The sequence below is a fragment of the Penicillium robsamsonii genome, assembly GCF_028829455.1.
Source record: "Penicillium robsamsonii strain IBT 29466 chromosome Unknown utg000003l_segment0_segment0, whole genome shotgun sequence".
In the NCBI taxonomy this organism is placed as follows: Eukaryota; Fungi; Ascomycota; class Eurotiomycetes; order Eurotiales; family Aspergillaceae; genus Penicillium; species Penicillium robsamsonii.
Genome location: NW_026643221.1, coordinates 3,924,196 through 3,950,286, shown reverse-complemented (window position 1 = coordinate 3,950,286; position 26,091 = coordinate 3,924,196). Strand labels below are relative to the sequence as shown.

At 46.6% G+C, this 26,091-nt stretch overlaps 12 protein-coding genes across 12 annotated transcripts; 4 read left to right on the top strand and 8 right to left on the bottom strand.

Moving 5' to 3' along the window:
* Positions 1–358: 358 nt before the first annotated feature.
* N7447_006222 (SDR family oxidoreductase) lies at positions 359–1,422 on the bottom strand (the record flags this gene model as incomplete). Its single annotated transcript, XM_057230484.1, has 2 exons — positions 359–777; positions 855–1,422. 2 exons carry the CDS (start codon positions 1,420–1,422, stop codon positions 359–361), a joined length of 987 nt encoding a protein of 328 aa, XP_057085574.1.
* Positions 1,423–1,971: 549 nt separating this feature from the next.
* On the top strand, positions 1,972–3,065 carry N7447_006221 (N-acyl homoserine lactonase family protein; the record flags this gene model as incomplete). The annotated part of the gene is made up of 4 exons (XM_057230483.1): positions 1,972–2,084; positions 2,152–2,299; positions 2,378–2,631; positions 2,708–3,065. 4 exons carry the CDS (start codon positions 1,972–1,974, stop codon positions 3,063–3,065), a joined length of 873 nt encoding a protein of 290 aa, XP_057085573.1.
* Positions 3,066–3,386: 321 nt separating this feature from the next.
* On the bottom strand, positions 3,387–3,841 carry N7447_006220 (Molybdenum cofactor biosynthesis MoeB; the record flags this gene model as incomplete). The annotated part of the gene is made up of 2 exons (XM_057230482.1): positions 3,387–3,573; positions 3,762–3,841. The coding sequence occupies 2 exons, from the start codon at positions 3,839–3,841 to the stop codon at positions 3,387–3,389; spliced, it is 267 nt and encodes an 88-aa protein (XP_057085572.1).
* Positions 3,842–3,875: 34 nt separating this feature from the next.
* Positions 3,876–6,295, bottom strand: N7447_006219 (uncharacterized protein; the record flags this gene model as incomplete). The annotated part of the gene is made up of 9 exons (XM_057230481.1): positions 3,876–3,986; positions 4,326–4,508; positions 4,559–4,792; positions 4,861–4,990; positions 5,064–5,175; positions 5,253–5,399; positions 5,459–5,698; positions 5,750–5,845; positions 5,920–6,295. 9 exons carry the CDS (start codon positions 6,293–6,295, stop codon positions 3,876–3,878), a joined length of 1,629 nt encoding a protein of 542 aa, XP_057085571.1.
* A 550-nt stretch (positions 6,296–6,845) lies between these two features.
* Positions 6,846–8,160, bottom strand: N7447_006218 (nitronate monooxygenase; the record flags this gene model as incomplete). The annotated part of the gene is made up of 5 exons (XM_057230480.1): positions 6,846–6,981; positions 7,035–7,256; positions 7,315–7,607; positions 7,666–7,686; positions 7,756–8,160. The coding sequence occupies 5 exons, from the start codon at positions 8,158–8,160 to the stop codon at positions 6,846–6,848; spliced, it is 1,077 nt and encodes a 358-aa protein (XP_057085570.1).
* Positions 8,161–8,571: 411 nt separating this feature from the next.
* Positions 8,572–10,256, bottom strand: N7447_006217 (transcription factor domain-containing protein; the record flags this gene model as incomplete). The annotated part of the gene is made up of 2 exons (XM_057230479.1): positions 8,572–9,699; positions 9,720–10,256. Coding segments are annotated over 2 exons (1,665 nt in total), but the record flags the coding sequence as incomplete, so codon positions are not given.
* A 1,295-nt stretch (positions 10,257–11,551) lies between these two features.
* On the top strand, positions 11,552–13,513 carry N7447_006216 (fungal specific transcription factor domain-containing protein; the record flags this gene model as incomplete). The annotated part of the gene is made up of 1 exon (XM_057230478.1): positions 11,552–13,513. One exon carries the CDS (start codon positions 11,552–11,554, stop codon positions 13,511–13,513), a length of 1,962 nt encoding a protein of 653 aa, XP_057085568.1.
* Positions 13,514–13,641: 128 nt separating this feature from the next.
* N7447_006215 (sugar porter family MFS transporter) lies at positions 13,642–15,548 on the bottom strand (the record flags this gene model as incomplete). The annotated part of the gene is made up of 8 exons (XM_057230477.1): positions 13,642–13,794; positions 13,862–13,975; positions 14,043–14,413; positions 14,465–14,730; positions 14,786–14,871; positions 14,923–14,982; positions 15,037–15,131; positions 15,197–15,548. 8 exons carry the CDS (start codon positions 15,546–15,548, stop codon positions 13,642–13,644), a joined length of 1,497 nt encoding a protein of 498 aa, XP_057085567.1.
* Positions 15,549–16,832: 1,284 nt separating this feature from the next.
* Positions 16,833–17,149, bottom strand: N7447_006214 (uncharacterized protein; the record flags this gene model as incomplete). Its single annotated transcript, XM_057230476.1, has 2 exons — positions 16,833–16,897; positions 16,999–17,149. 2 exons carry the CDS (start codon positions 17,147–17,149, stop codon positions 16,833–16,835), a joined length of 216 nt encoding a protein of 71 aa, XP_057085566.1.
* Positions 17,150–18,772: 1,623 nt separating this feature from the next.
* On the top strand, positions 18,773–20,714 carry N7447_006213 (flavin-containing monooxygenase; the record flags this gene model as incomplete). Its single annotated transcript, XM_057230475.1, has 6 exons — positions 18,773–18,868; positions 18,938–18,996; positions 19,054–19,148; positions 19,215–19,835; positions 19,883–20,192; positions 20,255–20,714. 6 exons carry the CDS (start codon positions 18,773–18,775, stop codon positions 20,712–20,714), a joined length of 1,641 nt encoding a protein of 546 aa, XP_057085565.1.
* A 749-nt stretch (positions 20,715–21,463) lies between these two features.
* N7447_006212 (uncharacterized protein) lies at positions 21,464–22,294 on the top strand (the record flags this gene model as incomplete). Its single annotated transcript, XM_057230474.1, is given in 2 exon segments — positions 21,464–21,521; positions 21,537–22,294. 2 exon segments carry the CDS (start codon positions 21,464–21,466, stop codon positions 22,292–22,294), a joined length of 816 nt encoding a protein of 271 aa, XP_057085564.1.
* Positions 22,295–22,590: 296 nt separating this feature from the next.
* Positions 22,591–25,534, bottom strand: N7447_006211 (glycosyltransferase; the record flags this gene model as incomplete). Its single annotated transcript, XM_057230473.1, has 6 exons — positions 22,591–22,814; positions 22,892–23,517; positions 23,606–23,956; positions 24,043–24,421; positions 24,472–24,632; positions 24,702–25,534. 6 exons carry the CDS (start codon positions 25,532–25,534, stop codon positions 22,591–22,593), a joined length of 2,574 nt encoding a protein of 857 aa, XP_057085563.1.
* Positions 25,535–26,091: the final 557 nt, after the last annotated feature.

The following is a 26,091-nucleotide window of genomic DNA, read 5'->3' as shown; positions in this document are numbered from 1 at the left end:
AATCAAGCTCGGTCATGTCTCCACGGTCTCATATGAATGAGAATTCCCATCGAATATTCCGGGCAAGGTCCTTTTAGATTTCGTGGGATCCACCTTGAAGGTCCAAGCGCTGACCCGCATTTTAGTTTTCTGGGCTCCTATTGGACGGCTATTATAGAGAGGCCTGGAAGCCGATTGGACAAATAAGTGGGGTATGGGCCTCTCATCGGTCATCGACTCTAGTCAGACTCTTGGTCCCAGAATGGATTGTTAATGCAGCCTTGGTGTTGATGCAATACCAGTTTTGTCATTCTAAACTATTTCAAGCTTATGAGAGCATCGATTATCTCAAAGTCAAATAAAGTATCATTTTGAGAAACTATTCATATTTTCCAACTCCAGCTGTACCTTGATAGTCCGTACTTCTTCCGTATTCCTCTTGCTTCTTTAGATCATTTAGCATTTGCTGGCATTCTCCACGAACGATCGCCACAGCATCTGATCCGAGCACAATACGTAAAGGGAGCTCTTCCTGCCCAGCGAAATGTCCTCTGCGATACACGAGATCCATGATTCGCTCTACCGCCTGTGTCGGGTCTCCAGGCTGTTTGCCGTTGGTTTGCTCCAATCTGTTTTTGAAAGCATAAACAGCGGCATCATAGTCGCGGATTGAATTAGCACCTCGCCCTGACTGTCTTCGATGGGCGGAAAGGATATCAGTCCTAAATTGGCCGAGTACTGCCAGGTGCAAGTTTACTCCGAACGCCGCCACCTCTTTCTTTAGACTCTCAACAAATCCTAAACGACCAATTAGCAACGGATTTCCGTCTCACCATGTCATCCCACGGGAAATGAATGCCTGATAAATCACGTACCTTCAAGCGCAAATTTGGAAGCACTGTATGGTCCACCAACGGCAACGCCCTTCCATGCAGCTATGCTACTCATGAATATGACGGTTCCGGATTGACGCGATCGCATGTGGGGTAAAACAGCGCGTGTCAGATTGAGGGGACCAAAAAAATTGGTGTTGAATTGATTAAGTATTTGGGATTGGCTGTTGATATAACATAAAAGGCAAAAGTCAACTAAAGGTCCCAGGAACCACAGTGTCACGCAAAGTAGAATCCCGCACCTTAATTCTTCCAACACACCGTAAAGAACGTATCCTGCATTGTTGACAAGGACATCGATATGACCAAACATAGCGATGGCCTTGGAGACATTCTCATCCAAAGAATCTTGAGAGTCCGTGATATCTAGCTCTAACACTTTGACATTGTCACAGTGAGCGAAATCTGACAAGGTACTGATATCCCGCGCTGTGGCAATTACACGATCACCCGATGCCAATATGGCGGAAACGAAAATATTGCCGAAGCCTGAGCTGCATCCGGTAATAAACCAAACACGCGGATATCGTTGCGATTTGGATTCAGCCATCGTAGTTGAGAGAAAGGTTTGCACTCAGACGGGACCCATGTTGCGGGGGAGTTTTGAAAATATAGCTCAGGATGAAATCACGCTTGCCCCGTTAATAGACATCCCTATCACTTGTATTTATCTAGATATTAACTTCAGATATACACGAATTAATATTATTTTAAGTTATCAATGCTTTTAGCAACAAGTAATTGTCCCTACCGCCGATTTTCCGGATTTCTGTTACCAACTATAGGTGGTTACCCTACACACTCTGTTAACTTCATATTCCCGACCAGGAATATACTTAGTTGGGTCAATTCCGCTCTCCGTTCTACTGACCTCGGCACTCATAACTGCACAGAGGCGGACAATGTAGTGCATTTTTACAGTACCTGCCCCGTACAGATCTCGTTCGTAATAATTGGTGGGTCCGGGATTTGTCCATTAAAATGGAAATGGACCGAGGCAATGTATATGGGATCCAATTCCCTTTTATTTCTGTAGAGACTAGGGCAGTGAAACAAAAAAAGTGTGAGCATTATTTCTGATTGAACCTAGCCCTATTTCATGGCTGCGACGATACATCAGCTCATCCCAGCAGTCGTTCCGGCGTATGCGTGCCCTGAGGGCACTAAGATGCATATACTGAATCTGGGAACTCTTACCGTCGATGAAGGCTGGTATGTGTAAATAGTTGTCAAAAGCAGCAGGGTTTTAGAAAGTTAACATATTTTGTCTCCAATACAGGCTTCTAAATGGCGCCAATGGAGGCTCAGCCAGCAATCCAAACCCCGTTAATAAACGAAGAGATCTTATGCTGATTGCTGGGTTGATTTATCATCCTGAGATGGGTCTTGTTCTTTTTGAATGTGGGAGCACGGAGGAAATTGACACGGTATGTGCTTTCCAGCTGACTTTGTTTATTCAGTCTTTTCTTCTTTTTTGGGACTTGAACTGATTGGCGAAATATCAGCAATGGAGCAGTGAAGCCACGGATTTATTTCCTCGAACATCCTACAGCAAAAGCAATCATCTTCCTGAGGCAATCAAAGCTGCTGGTTACGATATCAAGGATGTTCAGGCAGTGATTATGGGTCATCTGCATCTAGACCACGCGGGTGGTTTGGAACATTTTCGAAATACGAGCGTCCCTATATACGTCCATGAAGAAGAATTTAAACATGCTTGTTGGGCAGCTGGAACCAACTCTGATGGCGGTCTTTACCTGTGAGTGCTCATTACAAGTCGGGGCCTTTGCTATATAGGTCTGGCATCTGACATCTGAGACTGTGGCATTCCCTAGGGCTGAATACTTGAAACTCGATGGTACTTTGAATTGGCAAACATTCAATGACTCCCAATTGGACTTTTGTACAGGATTAACTCTATATCATTGTCCTGGTCATACCCCAGGGCTATGCATTATGCAGATCAATCTTGCCCGCGATGGTACATTCATCTGGACGACAGACCAATATCATGTCCGTGAGAATTTTGAGGATAATTGGGCACATGGTTGGCTTTTACGCGACTACCGAAGCTGGGTTGACAGTGGAAAATTTATTCGGCGCTTGCAGAGAGTGTTCTCTGCAACGCTCATCTTTGGTCATGACTATGCTGTTGCAGAAGAGCTTATTGGTCGTAAAGCTTATCATGAATAGTTAACATAAAGAGTGTTCAACGCATATGGTTCGATCGATTTTCGTCCGTCCTTCTTCCTATGATAACGGTCTAGAAAACACTTATTTGGGCTGTATAGTCTCATTAAGGACCAGAACTCATTTGTCGCATAGATGGAAAAACATAACAATAAAATCTTCAATTCATGGCGCTTAACATCAACCTCTCCAGGATTATAACATCATTGAGTCGCTTTCGTTGACAACCCACTACCACCACCAAGGGTTTGAGCAGCATTACCCACGACCAAATTTTCATAGCCAATCATATAGGTCATTGGCAAGGTCATGAACCGTTCGCAATCATCGCTCAGCGCAGCCAAATACTCGGGGCTTTGACAGAATGCTAACCACCCATCCCAGTTTCGTACCCACAGGAGTCAAGACCCTTTCCTTTGTAAACGTGCGGATAGAAAGCGAGGTAGCAGCATCATGGCCATAGACAACAGTCATGGTGTCCGTAAGGGGATCTTTAGTTAAAGTCTCGAGGCTTAAGTATAGTTTTGATTGATGTTTATTAAACATCTAGATTAAAAGTATATTAGCATGAAGATAACATTGAAAAGAAATAAAAGAACAGTCTGTACTTTAGCCTAATTCATGCCCTTCTTTTTCGGACTAGGTAAATGCGTATCTAAATTAATAGTCCGCATAGTCATCCCGCTAGAAGGGTCTTACTTCTTAAGCTCGACGCCTGGTACTAGACCCGCATGAACAATAACCAACCACCTGGCCCATGCCTGGAACTTAGCCGACATTCAGGGTGACTGGGCAGTTTTCTAGCCATTGAGCTTATTCGTCGTTCAGAGACCGCGCGAGTGCACGCTGGCTAAGTTCTCTAGAGTCGAAACGAGAGACTTCGTCTTCATCGGAGGTTGCAAGAATTTTGGTCTTACCCATCTCCTGTAGAAGTAGCAGAATTCGGTCCTCGTGGTTCCCACGGACACTAGATGTCGAAAGCTGTCGAGCTCAGTCCACGACTCCTGTACTGTCTGGTCCCTTATTGATCAGAATCTATAAAATAATCCTTATTTGCGTTATATTGTAGTGTTTTAATATATCACTGTAATATAATAAATAATTAAAGAGACAGTAGAATTCCAAACTTTGTGCGTGAGTTTAGGAATGTCAGTGGACTTCTAAGGCCCTGATGTTGTATGTTAAACAGAAGACTATTTAACACTGACCTCATCACATTTTACATGTATCACCTTTGCGAAACACAAACAAATTTTGACCAACCTTTGTTGAAGAACGCTTCACAAATCCAACGCGCCCAATAGGCTCCGTGTCCCAGCTGGAAAGCTGCTCCAACGTGGGTATATCACCATGGTTTGCGATAATACGGTGCCCATTGTTCATTAGGCGACAGACAATATGGCCGAGCCGTGGGTGATTTTCCCGGTCATATTCGACGGTATATGTCTTGAGAAAGGTTAGCAAAAGCTCAAACCGGTTGGAAGATAGCAACAAACCTCAACGATGGCCTCTCCTTCCGCGTGTATGCTGATAGGTGGGGCTAGCTGACTGGATGGGGGTATCTGATTGTTGTCTCTCGTGGGATACCAACCGCTGCCTCTGCGAGCGTGTGTTGATAGGCAAATTGTATTCTCAGTCGTTAAAATACCTCCATTGGCGAGGATAAGTCCGTTTGAGGGCTTGGGAAGACCACCAAGCTTCCGTAACTGACGGACCATCTCCGCCACAGCCTGACCGAACGTTCATGTTAGATTCAATTGTGAGTCTTGAATCCGAGGGTTGTATGGTTCTGTCTTACATGCATAGAATAATTTGCACCAGCACCCCCAAAGGAGTTGAGCCCTCCTAATAGGGTGATTGGCTTTGGAGGTTCGTCGCAAGGGATGCCCAAATGGCGGCATGCTAATTTGGGGACGATTGGGAAGCAGCTACCAATTAGAGTAAAGGTAAGCGTGACTGATATGAATGCTGGCCGAATACATGAGCAGACGTCAAACTCACGAGTAAAAGTCAAAGAGATCGATGTCATCTTTGCAGAGGCCAGCCGACTGGAAACAAAGATCGAGAGCCGAGGCTATCGCCCCGCTGGAGTAGAAATTAGGACGGTTCCAGACTATATGCACACAATATCAGTTGGTTAACCAAAAGTCCAAGATGGCAGATAACAGGATTATAAATAGGGAAACTCACAATCTTTAGAATCTTTTGCTCTCCCACCTCCAAGTGGAAAGATCCACTTGTCGCGCGAGATACCCATTCGTTCAGCACACTCTGTGGTAGTCATGATACAGGCACTAGCAAGATTTACGTCATTGAAGGCGTTCATCAATAGCGGATCTTGGGATCACTAGAATCAACACATCAGGACCTCGGCAACATAGATGGAGAGTACTCACAAGGAAAGCAAATCATTCTGTTCTTCTTAGTGATATTTCCGATATCTTTTGCCGTTTTGGGGCTGTTTCCGTAATTCCACGCCATCGGGTGTTGGGATGCAGTGTCGGCAAATCGACCGTAGAGCGAAGAGGATTCTTCAAGGTTCTCGAGGGGGCTCTGCGCTCTTCGCCATCGCAAAGCATTCTCATACATCGCGTAGACATGCATAGGAACACCAACTCGATGAGCGCGTCCAATGCCTGTGGAAGTTAACAGTTGGGCTCAAAATATCCCCGAAGCGCGACACTAACCAGTTAACATGTCGGTATCATTGGCGTAGTAAACCTGAGTGGTTTTTGGTGGTGTCCAAGGGGGCGGATATGCGCCATCTTTGATAAATGTCTTCACTGTGAGAATGCTGCGATTAATCCCACACTCTCCCATGGAGACCTCACTCGTGTGTGAGAGTGGTAGAACAAACATGATGCCATCGCTTCCCCGCCAACCACAACGCCAACCTCGATTTCTTCATTTGCAATCATTCGAGCCGTATCATCGATCAACTCCACCGACGCGCTTCCAGCCAGCTCACTATAAGCTGTATGGTGTCTTTTGATCCCGAGTCCTTCACACACTAGCCCCGGCAGATCCTTGTATGGCCATGTCGAACTCGCGACAACCTTTACACTATCGATGGACGAGATAATGGCCGGTGCATCGGAATTGTAAGCATCTGAGGCTGCCTCTCTGACTGCCTTGAGCATCAAATGTAGAGGCTCGACGGCATCTTCTTTTCGGCGTGACGGATTCTTGACCTCCCCAACACCGATTATGATTGGGACTTTGATGGGCGCCATTGTTGATTGAATACGGAACCAGAAGTTAAGATGTTTGGATGGGACTTGAAGATATATGTATGTCTTGTCATGAAATTCTATTCTCTACTTGGTGATCTCCTGACCTCGGCCTAGATTTGGCCTGCGCTCGGCTGTTCCGTTGGCCGAATTGGACATTGGACAATCTAGAAACCTCGGAGGATTACATTAAATTCCTCATTTTAGGCTGATCAATGTGGCTTTTTGTACATCTACTTTGGCTCTAGACCTTGATTATGATTTTCAAGATATAGATTTTGATTTCGAGGTCTATGCACTGCGCAGTGTTACTTTTAATTTCCTGTTTTTCTCTCCTCCTCGTACAGCACTACCGGTACATATATTTTAAATAAATTCTTTTGGCATAATGAGTTTGGGAGAGAGACATGGATGGTTTCTAATTTGTGTCCTCTACACATTCGCTATATGTCCAAATTGCGAGTAGGCCAAAGAAAAACATACTGATTGCTTAATTCTGAGTATCAACTGCTGTTTTACAGAGATAGCATAGGCCCCTACTCACATTTGGGACTCAGAGTTTTGAGGTATGCGTGACATATTGCGCAGCATTTCTCAGAAGTGTAAATGCCTGAATGACCATTTCTAAGATAATTTCATGCGCTGATTGATCCGCCGTATTTACCATAGCAGCACCACAACCCATCGGCCTGTATGGATGTTAGTGAGTTCTAGTTTTGAAATATCAAGCTTGTTGACATACCTCTGCGTAGATTGATCCTCAATCTCATCTGTTAACTTGCCCTCCCGTGCCAGCTTATCGAGCTCATGATCGAGTACGGTCAATCCCTGGCTTTGTAGCTTTTCAATGGCATCGCGCCGATTAAGCTCCCAATCTCGAATATACGGAGTCGCAAGAGCTCGTAGCGGACGGCCCGTCCAAATTGTACTCCTCATTGTATCCTCAAATCCTGCGTCAATGATGCTGTGTTTCTTCGGTTAGTAAGGCAATAGAAAGGATTTGAAGCGACTTAGGTACTAACGCCTTTTTGCCCAGTTTTGAAGCAGCAGACTCGCGAGCTGTGACAAAACGCGTGCCGACCCATACGGCACCAGCGCCCATCGCCAGCGCAGCGGCCATACCTCGGCCGTCGAAAATGCCACCGGCTGCTACGAGCTGTACAGTCTTGCCAGTGAGCGAGGATTTGTATTGGCGGCAAGCATCGATACAAGCTGGGATGAGGACGCTCGTTGGAATCTCCCCCGTATGGCCGCCTGCCTCTCCACCCTGAGCGCATATCAAATCGGCGCCCGCCTGGCAGGCTTTGTGGACATGCTTTTATTTTTATTAGTAAACTGCCATGGATCTTGAGGATTCAAGGTGGAGGATATACCTTCGGATGGCCAACCATGTTCTGTATTATAAATCAGTATCAGTCATTGTTGCTTGTAGTCACGTCCACAATATTTGTTGTAGTACGTACCATATACAGAATTCCTGCGTCATGAAGGCGATCTATCACCTGCTTTGGGGGGATCCCGACAGCCGAGACAAACAGCCTTGTCTTTTCTTCGATGATGATATCGATAAGATCGTCCAATGCTCCTTTAGTATAGTCGACATTTGTCTTGCGCGCGGAGCCTCCAAGCTGAGGAATTAACAGGTCCACACCGAAGGGGAGATCTGGGTGCCTAAGTTTTTGTTTGACTTCTTGGATAGCCTCTCGCAACATTTGTGGGGTGTAGCCAAGACCACCAAGGACCCCAAGCCCCCCCGCATTCGAGACTGCGGCTACCAGGTCCGAGCCTGCCGTATGGCCCATTCCTGCCAGGAGGATGGGGTTCTCGATCCCAAGGAGCTGGGTTGTTGGTGTGGTGATAAGAGTCATTTTGGAGTTGAATGAGACAGCCGTTGTTGGACTTGCAGTAGCATCGCGCTGGGAAATTATCGGTTCTTATAGGCGTATGATAATCATCATGAGTGGAAGAGGGGACTCTGAAAGCAGTAAATCTGGCTTTGGTTGGGCTGGACGACTGTCCAGCCTCGGTTGGTGGTTTGGTTGTCACCGAGGCCGTTGACTAACGTAGGTGTGGGGTTTAAACTGCACGCATACGCAAATTCTAACTAAATTTTCGACTTGATTATTCTTCTTTTTATTTCTACTGCAACCATTCCGATGTGTATGTGCCAATTCCACGTCGTTCGCTGAACAATAAACAATGAATACGTGGTCAAGTATTGTGACAATTTTATTGATTAGGTCATGCTAGTTAAGTCGTGTCGCTTATCAATGATTCATTCACCACGAAGTCTGCGTGAGATGATTTGCAAGTGAGGTCTTGCTAAATGGCGAATTAATAGTCGATATTGATTTCCAAAGTTCGTCACATCTTGCATCTTCGACAGCAGTGGCCATACGAGCAGCAAGATAAGAGGTTTCCTTCAGCTTGCGCAGAATCTTCCAGCATTTGTGCAGCGAGCGAGACCCCTGGCGTGTATTTGTTCGGGAACTGGCGTGGGAACGCTGCCTGTGGTAGGCCAAGGCAAGTATCAACAGCGCCGAGGTCGGACACGGTAGCTCCTCGCATAGTTCCAAACAGTCAATCTCATCAAAAACATTTGTGATATCCAGGAGGCATTTCTCGACTAGTTCAGACCGGGAACTCTGCCCTGGGACAGCGAGATTGCCACCTAACGCTTCTTCTGTCTCGTGGCAGCATGCTGCGTACAATGAACCCAGATAAAGGAGCCGAAGCCAGGATTGATGCAAATAAATACTTCGCTCGCAGTCTGTCGGAACCAGGTCCAACGGACATTGATAGCTAGCGGAGACGGGAAGCCGAAGTTGCCATCGGTGATGCTCCTCTATCTCCCCTTGTGTTGAATTTGGCTTCGAATGTGCTTGACCATTCCCTATGTCTTCTCCACACACCATCTTCTGTACTCGATTCAAGATACTCGAAAATCGAGACAATTGACAAAGCTTGGTCTTTTCAATAAAAATTTCAGCTTGTGTCTTTTGGTATTTGACGTCACGAAGAACCTCACAATCGTCTACAACTGCCCGTAGCTCGGGAGGGAAGATATGCAGTTGGAAATCACTCAATGCGATCATCGATATATCGAACAGATTTCTGTCCTCGCGATCCTCTTGCATGCGTATCACAGAGAGTAGGTTCTCCACGGTTAGTCGAGTGTGATTGTGCACGCTCCACCAGGTGCGTCTGCGCATCTTTTGCTCGGATGCCATGACGACAGAAGAATCTGGATTGCGGTGAAGACCGATAGATATTGCTAACGAGAGACAGACACCGATCCAGTGGCTGGAGCCCTTCTCCGATTGAGGTAGGTCATTCCAATGAATGAGTAGAAGCAGGGCTTGTACTGTTGAAATTGGGTCGTCCTCGCAATTTAGTTCCAAAAGCACCTAATGGAGCTGTTAATCACAGTGAAGAGTAGAAGATGTAGTGTAGAGGTTTGACTGATGCGGACCTTTACTCGCCGGAATAAAACGTCGCGCGCTACCTTTCGCGACAGGTATCCCTCATTCTGGATGTGTGATATATCCACGAACGCAGAAGCGGCGAACATGACTGCGTGGAACAACAGCAGGCTGATGCGAGTTTTACCGTCATTTGCAGCGATCGAATGTAGAAATTTATCTAGATCTAACACTGGTACCTGAGGGTGTACCCATAATACGTAACTTTTCAAAAGCTGCTTTCGAAACGGAGCCGTGGGAAGACACATAGCCCCTTTGCTCTCTACATAGTCAAGGTCACTCATTTCTAGACGAGTTGGAAGCTCCGATACGTATCGAGGGGTATTATCCAAGGGTGGTCGATCGGGCGGCTCAGGGCCGAGAAGCTGATGCATGATTGAGACGTAATTCTCTAACGGATCAGTTGCTGGGACTTCCGCGGTGATACGAGCACGAGGTAATTGCTCCTGTTCAGTTCTGCGTATTTGAGATTCAAATAATCCATCTGGTTTAAAAACGAGTTCTCTCCATAAGATACGGTTCAAACCAGGGACGTGCAGCGGATTTGATCTCCACTTACCATCACAATAAATCCTAGACGGGAGTCTTTTCTTCGTTATGATTCTGTTTTCGGATATATTAGTAAAGAAATAGGAGCTCCATATCATTCCATCGTAGGGGAAGGGAGGGAAAAACTCACTCTTGGCTCGCGATGCCGTCGCAACGGGTGTTTGAGCGGCGACAGCTGGAACACGGAATGCCCCGCACACCTATATAGCAACGCTCTCGTTGAGCGACACAGTGCGAGCAAGCCCCGGATTCGATTGTCCTGGCTCTTTTAGGAGCGTGGCCCATGATTCAATTGATCAAAGCCTAAAATGGGTCGAGGAAGAGAAATTGGAGTCCCTAGAGGAGGGACCTCGGAATGAAAAAATGCGGGGTGTGTATGAAGTGGAAGTGGAGAGGCCAGAGAGATTTTGGTTTCCCCGTTATCGCAGTTATCTGACCAGTTGAATCCAGCTATGGAATGAGCTTGCGAGAATCTCTCCAGATCTTGCGGGGAAATTCCGCGGGTTTACAATCCCGGTTCATCTTCACTGCAGACACGAAGCTTAGTTAGCAGGACTATAACCTTGGAAGCCCTCTCTGCGCCAGGTGAAGCCAGCCTCCAGGAACTGTCCAGAGAGATTTGGCAAGTATATGGCTGTTCAGAATGGCTTAGCAATTCGACCTTCCTTCCGGTTTTCCGCTTGGTATCTCACCGGATCTGTTGTTTGTCTTTAGATTTCATCAGTCCATTTCGCACTTGATTCTTAAACCGTGACCCCGACCCAGGCGTTGCTGGACATCTGATATACTCCCAGCCGCTACGATGCCGAATTCCAGGGCAAATCCATCCAAAATGCGAAATTACCGACAGCGATCCGTGAGAGCGTGCTCCGGCTGTCATTGTCGCAAAGTGAGGTGCGATGTTACCATCAGAGGCGCCCCTTGCACTTCATGTCGCTTCTACAAAGTCCCTTGTTCAATACCCATCGATAGAAGAGCGAAGGAAGCCAAGGCTGTGGTAAAAAAGAGAGCGGTGGAAAATGTTGTGGGAGACGTGGTGGCGATGGACAAAGACGGTCTGGGCACCCCCCAGGCGGTGGGGATGAGTATGTGCTGGGAGATGTTGGACGCAATTATAACAATGAACCATTCTAACTCGGAGATAGCCCCCATATCGAAATGCTGGATTGAGCCAGACCATCCTTCCCCAAGCACCGTGGAAAACGCACCATTTTTCAGCAATGTACAGATGAATTCGAGCAAATGGCTGCCAAAATATGCCAGTCCCCTATCGCCCTCCATCACCTCAGAAGATTGCGATGTTCTTCACGAACACGGTGTATTCAATGTCCCAGACACCAGGATTAGAGCCGGAATTCTGAACGGATATTTCCAGTTTGTGCATCCCGAATTACCGATCTTGAGCCCGGAAGGTTTCTTGATGGTTCTTGATAAAGGTTACAGCGGTAGTCGCGGCATCAGCTTTCTATTGTTTCAAGCGGTAATATTCGCCGCTACTGCATTTCAATCAGCCGATTCTTTGGTGCTCGAGGGATTCCATGATAGGAAAGAAGCCCGACAAACGCGGTTTGAGCGCATCAAACTTCTTTATTCATACGGCTGCGAAGAAGACCGCATCACTGTCTTGCAGTCCGTGCTGCTGATGACATATTGGGATGATATTTCCGATCAAGAGCAGGACGCTTGGCATTTTGTTGGTGTCGCGAAGGCCATTTTGGATGGTGTCAAAACGAACCCAACCGATTCCGAAAGAAAATTCATTCGACAGCAACCGGGGCTTTGGAGTCGAATATCCTGGTCATGTTACATCAGAGACCGGCTAGTTTGTCTCCAAACGAGGCGTCCATTTCAATTTGAGGAGACTGACTTTAATTTCCACACGCTCCAACTTTCAGACTTTGAAGTCGGTCCCTTGCCAACCGGGTGTTGTCTCGGGAGTGACGGAAGCCACCCAGCGATCAGGGATCCCTCTATGCGAAGTGTTTTGTCTCAGATCAGCATCTCTCTACTAAAATGCTGCAAGTGTATCACACGAATTTTGGACTGCCAATATACCCCTTCGTGGGAGACAAACCAATCCACAGACACACCCAGGAGCATTCTATCACTAAGGCCTCCCCATGCCATGCATGTCGAAGTCTTACTCCGCGATATTGAGCTTGAGGAATGGCTCACTACTCTACCTGATGCTCTTCGATGGTGCACATCCGACCCACGCTTTCAGATCAGTAAGCACGGAGATGTGCTTTTGCATTTCCGTGCAATGCTGGGTGGTATATACAGCATTGCCTGCAGCGCATTGCATCGTCCGCAGCTTGTCTTAGTAGCCTCCAGACTACCTGAGCTCACCGAGTTGTCTAAACGAAGACTTCGTCACTCCGCAAATATGATCACCCTGACATACAAGTATTTCAGGTCTCAGGGCCAGACTCACTTGTTTCCAGATTCGCAAGTCGAAATGTTGTCAACCGCTCTCGCCGCACATCTGGACGATCTCGAATCCACAGAGACTTCGACCCGCCAGTCAGCTATGGAATCTTTTCAATCATGTGCGCAGGGTTTACAACAGCTCAGAGACACATATCCTTCTGCGGCATCAGCCCTTGCCTCTGTGGATGATGGTATTCAAAAGATAGCCACTTCACTTGAAATGAGAGATACCCAACTCATTCGCACAGTGGATAGTGATAGAGCCAGCTTTGGCGGGACGATGGTGACTCAACCTGAGTACAACCACCACCCAGAGATCTTCCCCGCATCACCGACTATTGCACAACAACTTGACAACCTTAACCCCCCGCAAATGAGCAAGCTCCTCTGTTCTCACTTTATGATGACATCATCAGAAAGGAGTCTACTACAGGATCTTGCATCTATAGGAGTAAACAACTTGGACTTGTATTCCGACGGAGATAGCGCCTCTGATGAAGACTCATATGGTTCCACTGGGAAAGACCCTGCTCTATATCAGTCGCAACTCTCATTCACAAAAATATCACCACAGACAGAAACAGGTATTTCCAATCCCCAAGTATACCCTTCAATGGAGTTGTACGAGCATGAGAATGCTGGAGATGATTGGAACCACCTGCAGTCGTTATTATTGGCGTCGGATGACGGATGCAAGCTGCATCATATGCGTGATGATCAGGATGAGGATATGGCATTTTCGATGTTTGACACTACATAAAGTAGATAAAGTTTCATGTACTATTTCTGTGCAAAATGACGGTTGAAATTACCATTCTAGAACTAATCCATATATGTAGTATAATATTAGTCACGTGTTTCGGTCGTCTTCTTTTGTTCTTTCTATACTTAGACTCTCTCAATCTGGGCCAACTGGCCCTGCCCGTCCGACTTTTCCGCTCCTTCATTTGATGATGACCCAGTAGTATCAGCCAGCTCATTCGAAAGACCTCTGTGCTTCACAAATATGTAATCAATCTCTTCCAGTGTCTTTCCGCTTGTCTGCTCTCAAAAGTTTGGTCAACAGCTGTTATCAAGATAAACATGAGCGAGCAAGGGGATCACATACCTCAGGCATAAAGAAGTAAACAAATGGAATACTGAGGGCAGTCATAAAACTGAAAAGAAGGTAGATCTTCCAACCTGTATTGGCAATGGCCGGAGGTGTCATTTGTGCGATTACCTGATCACACGCTCAAAATTAGCCAGATGAAAGTTTGGAAAAGGGGAATTAATGGACGGGTTCTAACAAATGTCCATAGCCACTCAGAAAAGCACCCAATGGCTGCGCCGACATGGCGCATGTTTAGTGGCGTGATCTCTGGTGCATATAACCAGGGCACTGAGTTCCAGCTCATTCCAAAAGATATTTCGTATATGATAAGCATTCCCAAAGCCAACCGCGACGACGCAGGTGTCTTCAGTGCGATTCCTACCGTGAACAATGTCAATGCCAGACAAAGCATAGTCGATCCTAACATCAGTACTTTTCGTCGACCAAGTCGGTCAATGAGGAATATCGGTGGGAATGTGCCAACCCAGAATGCGATCTGGATGAACCCGGCCACGAGACTACTCATTTCGCGCGAGAGTCCAACGTTCGTTTCGAGTACGATGGTAACTAGACAAACTTTTAGCTATTCTGGCCGATCATTGGATAATTGCGGCTTACCGTAAAACGCAATCACGTTGATTCCAGTGAATTGTTGGAATAATTGGATCACGAAACACAATGTCAAGCGGCGCGCATACTTCATTTCCGTCTTCTCAAAAAGCAGACTTGAGATAGATAATTCCGTCTTATTGTTTTGCTCAACTGACAGAGCTTGCTCCATCTCAGCAACGACAGTGCACACGTCAGGATGATCCTCCGGCAAAGCAAGCAATTTTGAAAGCACATTTATAGCTTCGCGTTGCCGCCCATGTGAGTAAAGCCATCTGCAATTATTAATCAACTCCGTTTAATTCGGTGCTTCAATATGGTTGAACATACCTTGGTGATTCTGGCAACAGTGGCATGGTAGTAATGGTGACTATGGCGAAGAAATTTTGAAAAGCCAGAGGAAAGCGCCAGACAACCTAGAGAGGATGTGAGCGAGGTCATTTATATAGGACGCCGAACAAGATTACCTCGCCAATTTGAGTGCGAATCATGCCGTAGTCTAACCAGTAGGCAAGCATTGTACCAAACTATTGGAAATCGTCAACAAAGGCGTGGTACGGTGAGAGCCTCGGGTTGCATACAATAACAATTGACATCTGGATGGCGAGCGATCTTCCACGTATGGCCATTCGGGATGTTTCAGAGACGTAAACAGGGACGGTTGAGGTATTGATACCTTTCGTTTCAGATTGTCAAATTAGTATGTGAGTTCTCAATATCTGTCAAGAAAGATATGCACACCATTGCCAATTCCGGAAATTATTCGACCAGCAATCAGCTGACCTGCGCTGTATGTGCTGGCCTGGACCGCACCACCTATTGTCATAATCACACATCCAAGTGTAATGGCATTTTTCCGGCCCAATCGATTTCCAAAAATGGCTGCAATCACACATCCTAAGAGACAGCCGATGTTGAAAAGAGCCACTATGGTCCCTAGATACCCAGAGCTAGGATTACCAATGGCTTCCAAGAACCCCGGGTATGATACAAAACCACCCAGAACACCTTGATCGTATCCAAACAAAAGGTATGCGCTTCCAGCGCTCACCGCAATGGCAATTTGTAGCGATCGACCTTTCAGATCGAACATAGTTGCAGAAAATCAGAATGTGATCATTCGTCTTAGTAAAGAGTCGCAGTAGCAGAGTTTTATATCGTCACTCAATTCTTGTCTAGATCGGGAGTGATATCCCGATATTGCACTCGCAAAACGTGGGGAGTATGGAGGCGGGTGATCTCAAAGTCCACATTCTAGACTATGCGATGAAAACTGGGGTATACTACAATTGCCGAGGCTGTCCAATTTTTCTTTGGACAATGGGCAAGGTTAATTTGCATGACATTCCTTGCCTGACTCATGCAATTAAGGTAACGGAAAGTATCAGGCTTACAAGCCATAGAATGACTAGAGGAGTAATGCCAAGGTAACCCTTTTAGCCGGATCGGTCCGTTCGAGCGTAATATTGCTTTTCGGATTATTGGTGAGGGCTACCAAAACATTCGGTCACTCGATGATACTGAACAATTTAGTCTCAGGAAAGTTGAACTTATCGTATACAATGGGTAGAGATTCGATGGAAAGATAAATAAGGATTTTTAAGGATTGTATGGTAGGAGGTCAAGGGATTCTCTGTATCATGATGACACTTCTTGTTCGACTTGGGTTACGGTAAAGCTCCTTCTAATCAATAGAGATCTCTACATGGGGGAATACTGACCAAATGTTGAGGCTCCGGCACAAATGCTTTCTTGGTGTTCTCTTAATAATCATTGGTTATCAGTCTATTTGTTATCACACGCGAGCAGTCTCTTGGTGAAAATAATGAACTTCCTCTTTCTCATTCGAACATGGGTTGACAAAGTCAGGATTGGTCCGATAAGCCTCGCTCTCCTTTTGAAACAATAGATCAATCTTCTCGAGCGTCTTTCCAGTCGTCTCAGGGCACATAAAGTAGACGAACGGCACGGACACTACGCATGGAAGGAGGCACTAAAGCCACAACTTCCACCCAACTTTCTCGAGCCCGGTACCTCCAGCAAAAACAGAGATAAAGCAGAAAAGTCACTCTCCAAATGCACTAGCGGCACCTCCGATGTGGCGAAATTGTAACGGGGCAATCGTTTAGGATGTAAGCGTGCTGTGTCACGACATTTCAGGGATTGGGGCTTGGACAAGCTTACCTCGGGACGATACAACCAACGAACGCCAATCCATCCATATCAAAATATAAGATTGTATACAGTGATGGCTGCAACTGCAAGCCATTGTTTTGTCAGTGTAGGATCCGGGGAGCCGATCGTTGCGACAAAAGTGCTGAGACAAATTGTTAAACCTCCAGCTGAGAATATTAATATTGTTCTCCTTCCAAACACTTTAATAGTTGAGGGCAGGAAGAGGGAACCGAGGGCAAAGATTGTGTTCATCACAGCAGCCAGAATCTGTGAAAATATAGTGACACTGTAGTAGACGGCCATGTTGATCACTGTATTCAATGAGATCAAAGATCGACAGCAATTCCAACTCAGTAAAGTGTACGTACCCATCATTTGTTGTACAGACAAAATCAAGAACGCAATGCGCAAGCGTCGTCCCACCCGCAAGTTGCTTGGATCCCAAAAGAGATCTAGCACATTCAAGCTTTTGATTTCCTCTGACTCAAGTTCAAGAGATGCCAGGATGGACTCTCGCATTGTTTGGACATCGGAGTCAAGGACAGGTCGGTCGTAAAGGCGAGATAAGATCTCGTCCTCTTCTTGTAGACAACCGCGAACGTAATACCAGCGAGGCGTGTCCGGTAGTAGAAACATCCCCACCCCCGAAGCGGCGGCGAGGACGGCTTAGAACGCGATGGGAATGCGCTATAACTTTTCAGCGATTGCATAAAAATGGAAAGGAAAGATATTTGTTACCCATGAAAGCTGATTATCGAGGCGCGTGAAGCCAAAATCCACCCAGTAGGCGAACGCACAACCACTCACAAGAAATACGCACTGGAATGCTACCTCTGGCCCTCGTTCCTTTTCCGTGAGACTCATCTCAGCCTAGAACCAATAGAGTCAGGGACTTTGTATCGCAGATCTAGCCCTCGTCGCAACCATACCATGTACATTGGTACTGCACAGGATATAAACTGACACCATGAATCTGTTAGATAAGGCATTGACTGGTTGAGAGGATATACAAACACCGATACCGAATCCCTGTTGCATCACCTGTTAGACGCGTAATCAATGACAGACAGCAAACTTACACAAATTACTCGTCCAACAATAATCTGAGGCACAGACTAAGACGAGGCCTGGAGAATTCCTCCAACGATGACCAACTCGTCACGAAGGACTATACAGCCTCGTCGGCCTAGGGGCATGCCAAGCCATGAGACTGCAATGCACATGCTGTGGCAGCGAGGGTATAGCTTAATACTACCATTAGAATAATATAAGGCCCGGTTGGGTTCTACCTAGTCAACCTGTCATCATACCTCAAGTCTGCCTGGTACATATTCCGAGGGCCTCGCGAAAAGGACGTGTTTCCTGAAACCCGCCCAAACACCGGCATCATATCTGTTTTTTTCAGTCCCCAGGCGAGAACCTTAAGATTTCCGAGTTTGTTGCTTACCCATACAGTCCAAAAGCCTTCACATAGTTAAGATATTTTGTGGGGTTGTGTGGATATAGACCCACGTACCAAGTAACAACAAAAATGCATGACGCAGTATAATACTTTCCCTCTGAGCCCTTTCATGATTGACATTTTCTTCCGGATTCTTGGCCTTGAATATCAGTAGATAGTTCGAACCTGGAAGTTTAAGTGAATAAATCCCTACATCATAAAGCTTTTTTTATGAAGCCAGGAGCCGGGTCAGATACCATGCACTTCCTAGGTGTCCCCACTATAATCCGGGGTAAAGATGGGGAATAATAAAAGTCTAATTGATTGACTCTATTGATCAGTGGGTGGGTCAGTCGACATCGATCTTCTGATGACATACCACTGTGCTGGGGGGCCGGGTTTATAATCCCGCGGAGTGCAATATTTCCATGGATGTCAACTTACGGACATTTGGCATCAGGTTGTCATCGGGCTCCACTCTCTTCCTCGGCCCTTTTGTTGGACCCCTGGGCTTTCTAGGTAGCTGTTGAGCTTCGCCATGGTATTCTCGCCAGCCTAGTGACCATACTGGGCCTTTGCGTTGTCGGTCCATACCGAGTGGACCGATGCAAAAATATATAAACCAAATACACAACCGTTAAACACCCAATTTTTTGATTATTTTTGCTCTCTCATATAGATGTTCATACATCATTCTCATGATGACTAGTCCAGATGTCATCGTTATCGGTGCTGGACCATCGGGAATTGCGCTGGCATACACCCTTAAACACAAATTAGGGTTCAATGACTTTACCGTAAGTCACCAAAAGAACAAAAAAAAGGATTTCCTCGGAAGGAAAAATACACGTCTGATAATGGTATAGTTTTACGATAAATTGGATGGCCCAGGAGGAACATGGAGACAAAACACATATCCAGGAGTGTACGCATGATTCTTACTGACTTGTGTTGCCTTCTCTAACTATTCATATGGGCATAGGGGCTGTGATGTACCTACGCTACTTTACTCCTTTTCGTTCAACCAAAATCCGGACTGGTCAAAGGAGCTGTGTGAAGGATCCGAAATCCTCGACTGTGGGTTGGACTGCACTGAATCGAAACATCATGAGAATCCACACTGACACATTTCGCGCGAGTTAGATATGGAAGCAACTGTAGACAAGTTTGATCTCCGGAAGCACATGCAGTTCGGCGTCGAATGTATTTCTGCGTCCTGGAACAGTCAGGGGTTTTGGGAAGCCCAACTCCTTGATATCAAGACTCAAGTCAGATATACCCGAACTGCCACCGTGTTTATATCGGCGGTCGGTGGCATTTCCAAACCAAGAGACATTAAGTTTCCCGGGATGGAGACATTCAATGGTGAAGTCTTTCATACCGCACGATGGAAGCACGAGTTTGACTACCACGGAAAGCGACTCGCGGTGATCGGCAACGGGTGTAGTGCAGCCCAAGTGGTTCCTGCCATCGCAAAAAATGCCGGATCTGTGAAACAGTACGCTCGGAGTGCACAGTGGTATCACGAGCGGCCAAATCGGAAGTTCACCTCTTTCGAGAATTGGTGTATGCGCAACATTCCACTATGGGAGCGCTACCTCCGCTTGCGCCTGTTCCTTAGCAGTGACAGCCTTGTGGCTACCTACCTACCCGGGCCTGCCGCCGAAAATATGCGTGCAAAGGCCGAGCGCGGCGCACGTCAATACATTTATCAGACTGCGCCTAAGAAGTACCACCAAATCCTTGTGCCCGATTTTCCTCTAGGTAAGTTCTGCCATTTGTATTTGAAATTCAAGTCCGCATTCTGATAGCGTTCTATCAAGGCTGCAAGAGACGTATCTTTGATCCCAACTACTTGGAAAGCCTTCATCGCAGCAATGTCGAGTTGGCCCCTGTGGGGATTGACCACATCGACGAGACTGGTATCACCGGCACTGATGGTGTGCGGACTGAATTTGATGCGATTGTGCTTGCGACAGGTTTTGATGTCCAACAATTTGTTGTGCCAATGGAAGTGTACGGTAAGGATGGCAAAAGCCTCTCGCAGCAATGGCTAGAGTCCCGTGGTGCACAGGCGTACATGGGAGTCTATGTGCACAACTTCCCAAACTTTGGACTGCTGTATGTATTAGCTAGCCGTGGCATGAGTCCCCAAATCCCTAAACTAACACTTTACTCCACAGCTTTGGTCCCAACACCTTTCCGGCGCATAACTCTGTACTCTTTGCTTCCGAGGTGCAAGTTGACTATCTTGCTCGAACATTGCTTGCGCCTATTATAGACCACCGGATTTATTCTTTGGAAGTCAAGCCCACGGTGGAATACCAATGGGTGAATGCATTGCAGACTGAGCTCAAGGGAAGTGTTTTCGAAGCTGGATGTTCCAACTGGTATATCAACACACATGGACGTAACTCTGCGTCCTGGCCAGGCTATGCGTCAACATACTGGAAGGAAACACTCAAGTCCCAGGTTGGTGTTTTCAAGACGGTGCCCCGGTCCAAGATTTGGATGCTCAACACCATGTGGCGATGGATCCGAAGCACAAAGAAAGATACGTATGGCATGCTTCTTGTCGCCCTTGTGGGATTGTTGTGGCATCAAAAGGTCAGCTTGGTCCATCAGCTGCCGCACATTTACTAGAGACTTGCATCTTCAATTTTGTGAAGTCTGATTCTGTATTTGAAGATTTGCCTGTGCTTTGATTGCCTGCCACAATTTGTTGGCTAAACTATAACATTGCTACTGCCCTCAATTCTTGGAGTACTGTATCTTATCAAGGATATAAGTCATGACGAAAGGGCGTAGGACGGAGTGGAAAACCCCATCCGTTTCATAAATGGTGAAACCGGAATTCAAACCCCCTTTAAAATCTCCTCTCCCCTGCACCTTGTCTCCCGTCCCCTATCCTTTATCCGCGGTTCCGTGTTCTCTGCCAGCTTCTCTGGTTTACAGTGCCCATAATCACCACATTTCGAACTCTTTTTAAGCCCTCTCTTCCACATAATGTTAAACGCTAGTTTTCGCCTGGAATCCTTTCGGCCATGGAATTCCTTCCAGGACAGCTCCCAGCCTCTGCGAGATTCTCGCGATAATTGCCACTACTAAGTCCTGTCTCGATGACCGCCACCCCGCCTCTCTCCAATCCTATCTACCTCTCTTTAAAGAGTTCAAAAGGTCATTATTATAAACATGGCCAGCATCCCCTTCCTGTCCGACCCCCGTTAGAGGTTTGCTTGGATGGCGGTCTGCATTCGAACGCTTAAATAACTCGACGCGAGCCGGAGGATTTGGGCCGCACCACCTCTAGTTCTCACGCCGAGACTTTGGACTCTGAATACATTTTGAAATTATAAGACATACCAGACACCGAAGACGTTGAATCTGCCACAATGCCCGATAATGTTTGTCTGGGTACTAAGCATCGATCCCCCGGTTTCGTCATTACTGGTCAGCACCCTTAAGCTGTCGATTCTGGAAACCCTACCCAGACAGTCAAAAGCATCCCTGAACCTCCGTTTGGTCACTATCAAAGCAACCAAGGCCACAGTGTTCCAAAGGCGTCTTGGGCCAACGCCTTTAAGAAAGGATCTAGTGCAGTATGGAGATTCATTTTTACACCTATGGGCCTGTTCATCTGTTGCGTATGGCCTCAACGTTGTCGCTTGGGGCGCCATGTCCTCTTGTTGAACGTCGGGCCGATGAGCAAGGAGCGTAAAGAACTATGGATCGAGATTGATTCCCAGATTCTCAATGGGGTGGTTTGTCTAACTTCGTGGGGGCTAGCGCCGTGGCGGATTCGCGACACATATTGGCTGCTGATGTGGCACTTCGGCTCGGCCGAAATATCCAAGAAATCAATAATGCAGCTTGCCCAGCGAAATTCGAGCTGGTATAGAATGCGGGATTCTGATCCCGAAGAGTGTGAGACCCTGACGGGCAAGGTCGCTCCACCTACCAAAACATGGAAGATGGACTTTGTGGTGATAAATATGTTGTTGAATAGCTTGTTCCAAGTTGGAATGGCGACATTTATGTGGGTGTACAACCGACATAATCGCCCGGCTTTCGGTGTTGGCCTTTTCATTGGTCTAGGCTGTTTCAGTTCGCTTCTGGCAGGGATAACCTCATGGTGGGAGGGGCGAAAGGTCAAGCAAATTGAGGGTTCTTTCTTTGAAGAGGCAACGGAGGAAAAACAGGAACTCATAGAGAGATTAGCCTAATGCACAAGACTGGAGTAGCCCAGAGGAGTTGACATATAGATCTATACGCAAGTGGTATACTATATACATAATCTATATCGAAAGTTATATATGGACAAGTCGTTTTCACAAATTAAAGGTCTAGAAAATATCATAAAAAGGACGTCTAAACAGAATATCTGAAAAGACACCACCAGGCCGCAAAAGAGGCCAACTATTCTTGTTATTAATCAAAGCATAAGCTCCCGAGGCCTCAAACCCAGGATTCATTAAAGATTGGGGGCGAAGCATCTACTTTTTGCACTGGTTTGGCCCAGCTATATGTAATCACTGTTGTCATCGGAGTCGTTTGCTCGGGTCCTGCCCATGAATCTCTCGATGACTATCCGATCTTCAATCCCTCTCACTCTCTCTTGTCGAACCATATCTTGTCCCTCAAAGTGAAGAGCCGCTATGATGAGCTTCCGTGTGCTCTTATGAAATGCAGAATGTATGCTCTGTTTAATACCTTTGCTGGGATAGGCAACAAGGCCAAGGGAGCCTGCAGTTGGTAAGAAGTCAGCGAAGGCAAGACAACAAAAGAATACCAGGGTTATTAAACCCAAGGTATGTTCTTACCATGTGCTATCTTGCCTATCACCCCGAAAGTGCCTTTGAGCAAGCCACCCGCAAATCCTGCGGCTCCTCCGTCTCTAGCACCTTTATACGGCTGATATAACACATCAGTCATACCTTGGCCCATTCCAATAGCAAAGCTTTTAGCACCTGCAGCGGCGCCAGATTTCCAATCTGTTACTTTTCCGTATTGGGGGACCTTGTCGCCGTATAGACCAGGGAGCATACGAAAGCCTTCAGCTGCGGCCAACGGCACATCAATCATAAACCCAGAAAAGAATTTCCCCACAAATTTCCCGGAAGCGAGGGCCGATGCTGAGGCCATGGCGACACCTCTGGTTTTTTCCTTGGGCTCAACGTTCCTGCATGCCGTCAAATCATTCATCGATTGAGCTTTGCGAATTGATTTTGCACTGTCCCCAGGTGAGAGAAACTGGGCGGAATTCCTTTCTGAATCGGGTGTTGATGGAAGAGGTGAGGCACGACCATCTTGATATACTTTGTACGGCTTATAAAAGATATCACCTCCTGCTTTGAGCACATCGAATGTGACTCCCATTCCAGCAGAGGAGATACCAGTCACTGGATCCCATCGTGTGTTCTCAATGATAATCGGGTTTGGTTGGTATCTTGAATTTAGGTTAGTCGAAATTTTGCCGAACGCCGAGGCTGGAACGCATGATGGATGGGTTGGGTTTAAGGTGGGTTTGGACTCACGGTTTCAACTTTTCGACATCTAACAGATTCTTTTCAACAAGGATTGCTGCAGCGACTTTTGACAAATGATATCTTTTCTTGCCTACTCGATACCTCCAACACGCGGGGAGTTTCGGTAATAGATCACATTCGACCAGACCTTGCGGTAAATTCCGATGGAATGATGCTGCAGCTGTTTTCACTCCTTCATCTTGCTGCATTTTCGCGGCAATACCCTTTGCGGCGCGTACTGCTTCTGATGTTAAGCAAAACCGCACTGCTTGTGCCAAAGCTGTGACATTGAGCTTTTTGTGTGGTATAGGGTCTGGTCCTGCACCGGCTGCAGAAACCATTTCTCCCCAAAACGGTTGGCTATAGATGGGTCAGAAAGGATCCCAAAAGGCGAAATGTCAAGTCAAATAAGAATAAAAAGTACGCCAGAACAACTGGTCACTTACTCTCCAAAGAATGGCACAATGATAGTGGGTTTGCCATTACGTAGTCCGCAAGCCGTCGTACCAGCACCCCCATGATGAACAACCGCACTGACCCTTTCGAATAACCATTCGTGTGGACAATCGTCGATGAAAAGAACATCACTTCTGTTTAGTTCTCTCGAGTGTGTTCCTCCCAACTTGCTCCAACCACGTGAAATAATTGCCCTCACCCCGGTTTCCTCAATCACCCGTAGAATCGTTTTTGTTATCTCATGCGGATCTTCGAGCACGATGCTTCCGAATCCGAAGTAGACCGGAGGGGGCCCGACACTAAGAAACTCTGCAATATCATGAGGAGGCTGGTATTGGGGTGGATCGCGGAAGAAGAAACCACAGACGTCTATTAATGAGAGTTAGTCAACAAATTTGACAAAAGTAATCATAACTCACCGAAATTATGGGGCCAGTCATCAGGCTTTGAAACTAGGCCAGGCGACCAGCAATATGTATAAGGGATATTCAGTCTGCTTAGAATGAAAGGGCCATCTGATAGGGAGATAGGCTCGAGCTCGAGCTCATGTTTCCGCCAATCGTTGATCACGCCACCGAGACTATTCGAATGGAAAATAAATCAGCTACCGGCTCATTGTACACGGTGTAAAGGAATGCTCGGAACTTACCCCTGCCATGATAGCCAGTCCACGACGGTGTAAGAGACACGATTGAGCCACTCCTGATCAGCTGGAACATTTTTCAAATTGGCCAACGGGTGCGGAAATGCCGTTGTTGGACTCCACGGCATTGTAAACATCAAGTGAAGTGGGATTCCTAGGGCCTGGGCGCAGTGCACATGCGCGAAGCTTGGAGGATTGGCAATGATGGCATTGGCCACAAAAGGGGAATTTGTGATAGGGTCGGGCATCAAACATGATTGCCAGCAACCATGAAGAATTTCCGCCATCATTAAACGCTTCTTTTGAACATCGCCCTCACGGAGACTGTCTAGGCTGGGAATCAACCCGGGATTCTTAACCATATACGACATCAGATCCGCCGGATCACCGCCGATTGGGTAGAATTCCAAACCTGCTTCGAGGATGAACTGCTCAAAGACATTGTGTGTTGCAATACGTACGCGGTGGCCCATGCTCTGTAGCTCTGTACCAAGTGCAACAAACGGCTGGACATCTCCTCTGCTACCCACAATTTGAATCACAATATTCAGAGGGAACTTGAACGTTGGGACTCCTTCCGAATAGCTTGGCGGAGGTACGCTCCGAGGGATCGCATGAGGCAATAGCTTAGAAAGAGATCTGCAAAGCCGAGAACTAGCATCGACAACAACACGGCCGTCATCTGTATATAGGTCAGAATTGCTTCCCCGAGCTAGAACCGTGACAAGTTTGCGGAGCGTACCGTCAACAGAGATACCCTCAGCATCACCAATATCTTGCGGAACTGCCTCGTATGGGGGTGGGGGCTGCTCGGGAGCCGTGTCACCTTGAGAATACATTTTCGAGTATTCCAGGTTCAAACACAATATGTCAAGAAAAGGAAGACCAAGACGATAACAAAATGGACAGGTGAACTAATACTATCGGAAGGGACAATATGAGCCAGGAGTTTAGATAGAAAATATAAAATTTCCCATCAGCTTAAAATCTTAATGAGATCCGCCGAACCAAGCCCCAGGCCGCCGTGTTTATCCATGGATATTTCGAATACGAGTACGATGTACAATTAGGTAATGTATTTAAAGGTGTACATACATAATGTATGTCGGAGTCCGCATCGGAGATTGTACCACTTGCCAATCATTTTGACATTTCCAAGACTTTTATTTGTGTAATAGGAGCTTAGAGACTTTTTCGATAATGGCGTCCAAGTCCTTTGCTGTGTTTTGAGCTAAAAACCAGTCTGTTATATTACCCGTAATGAGACGATGTAATGTACAATTTCGCCGATCACCCAAGATTAGAACCAGTGGGTGGATCCGATCTATACGCGTAACCAAGATTAGAACGTGGAGGCTGAGTCAAGTTGAAAGAGAACAAATTTTCATAGATCTAG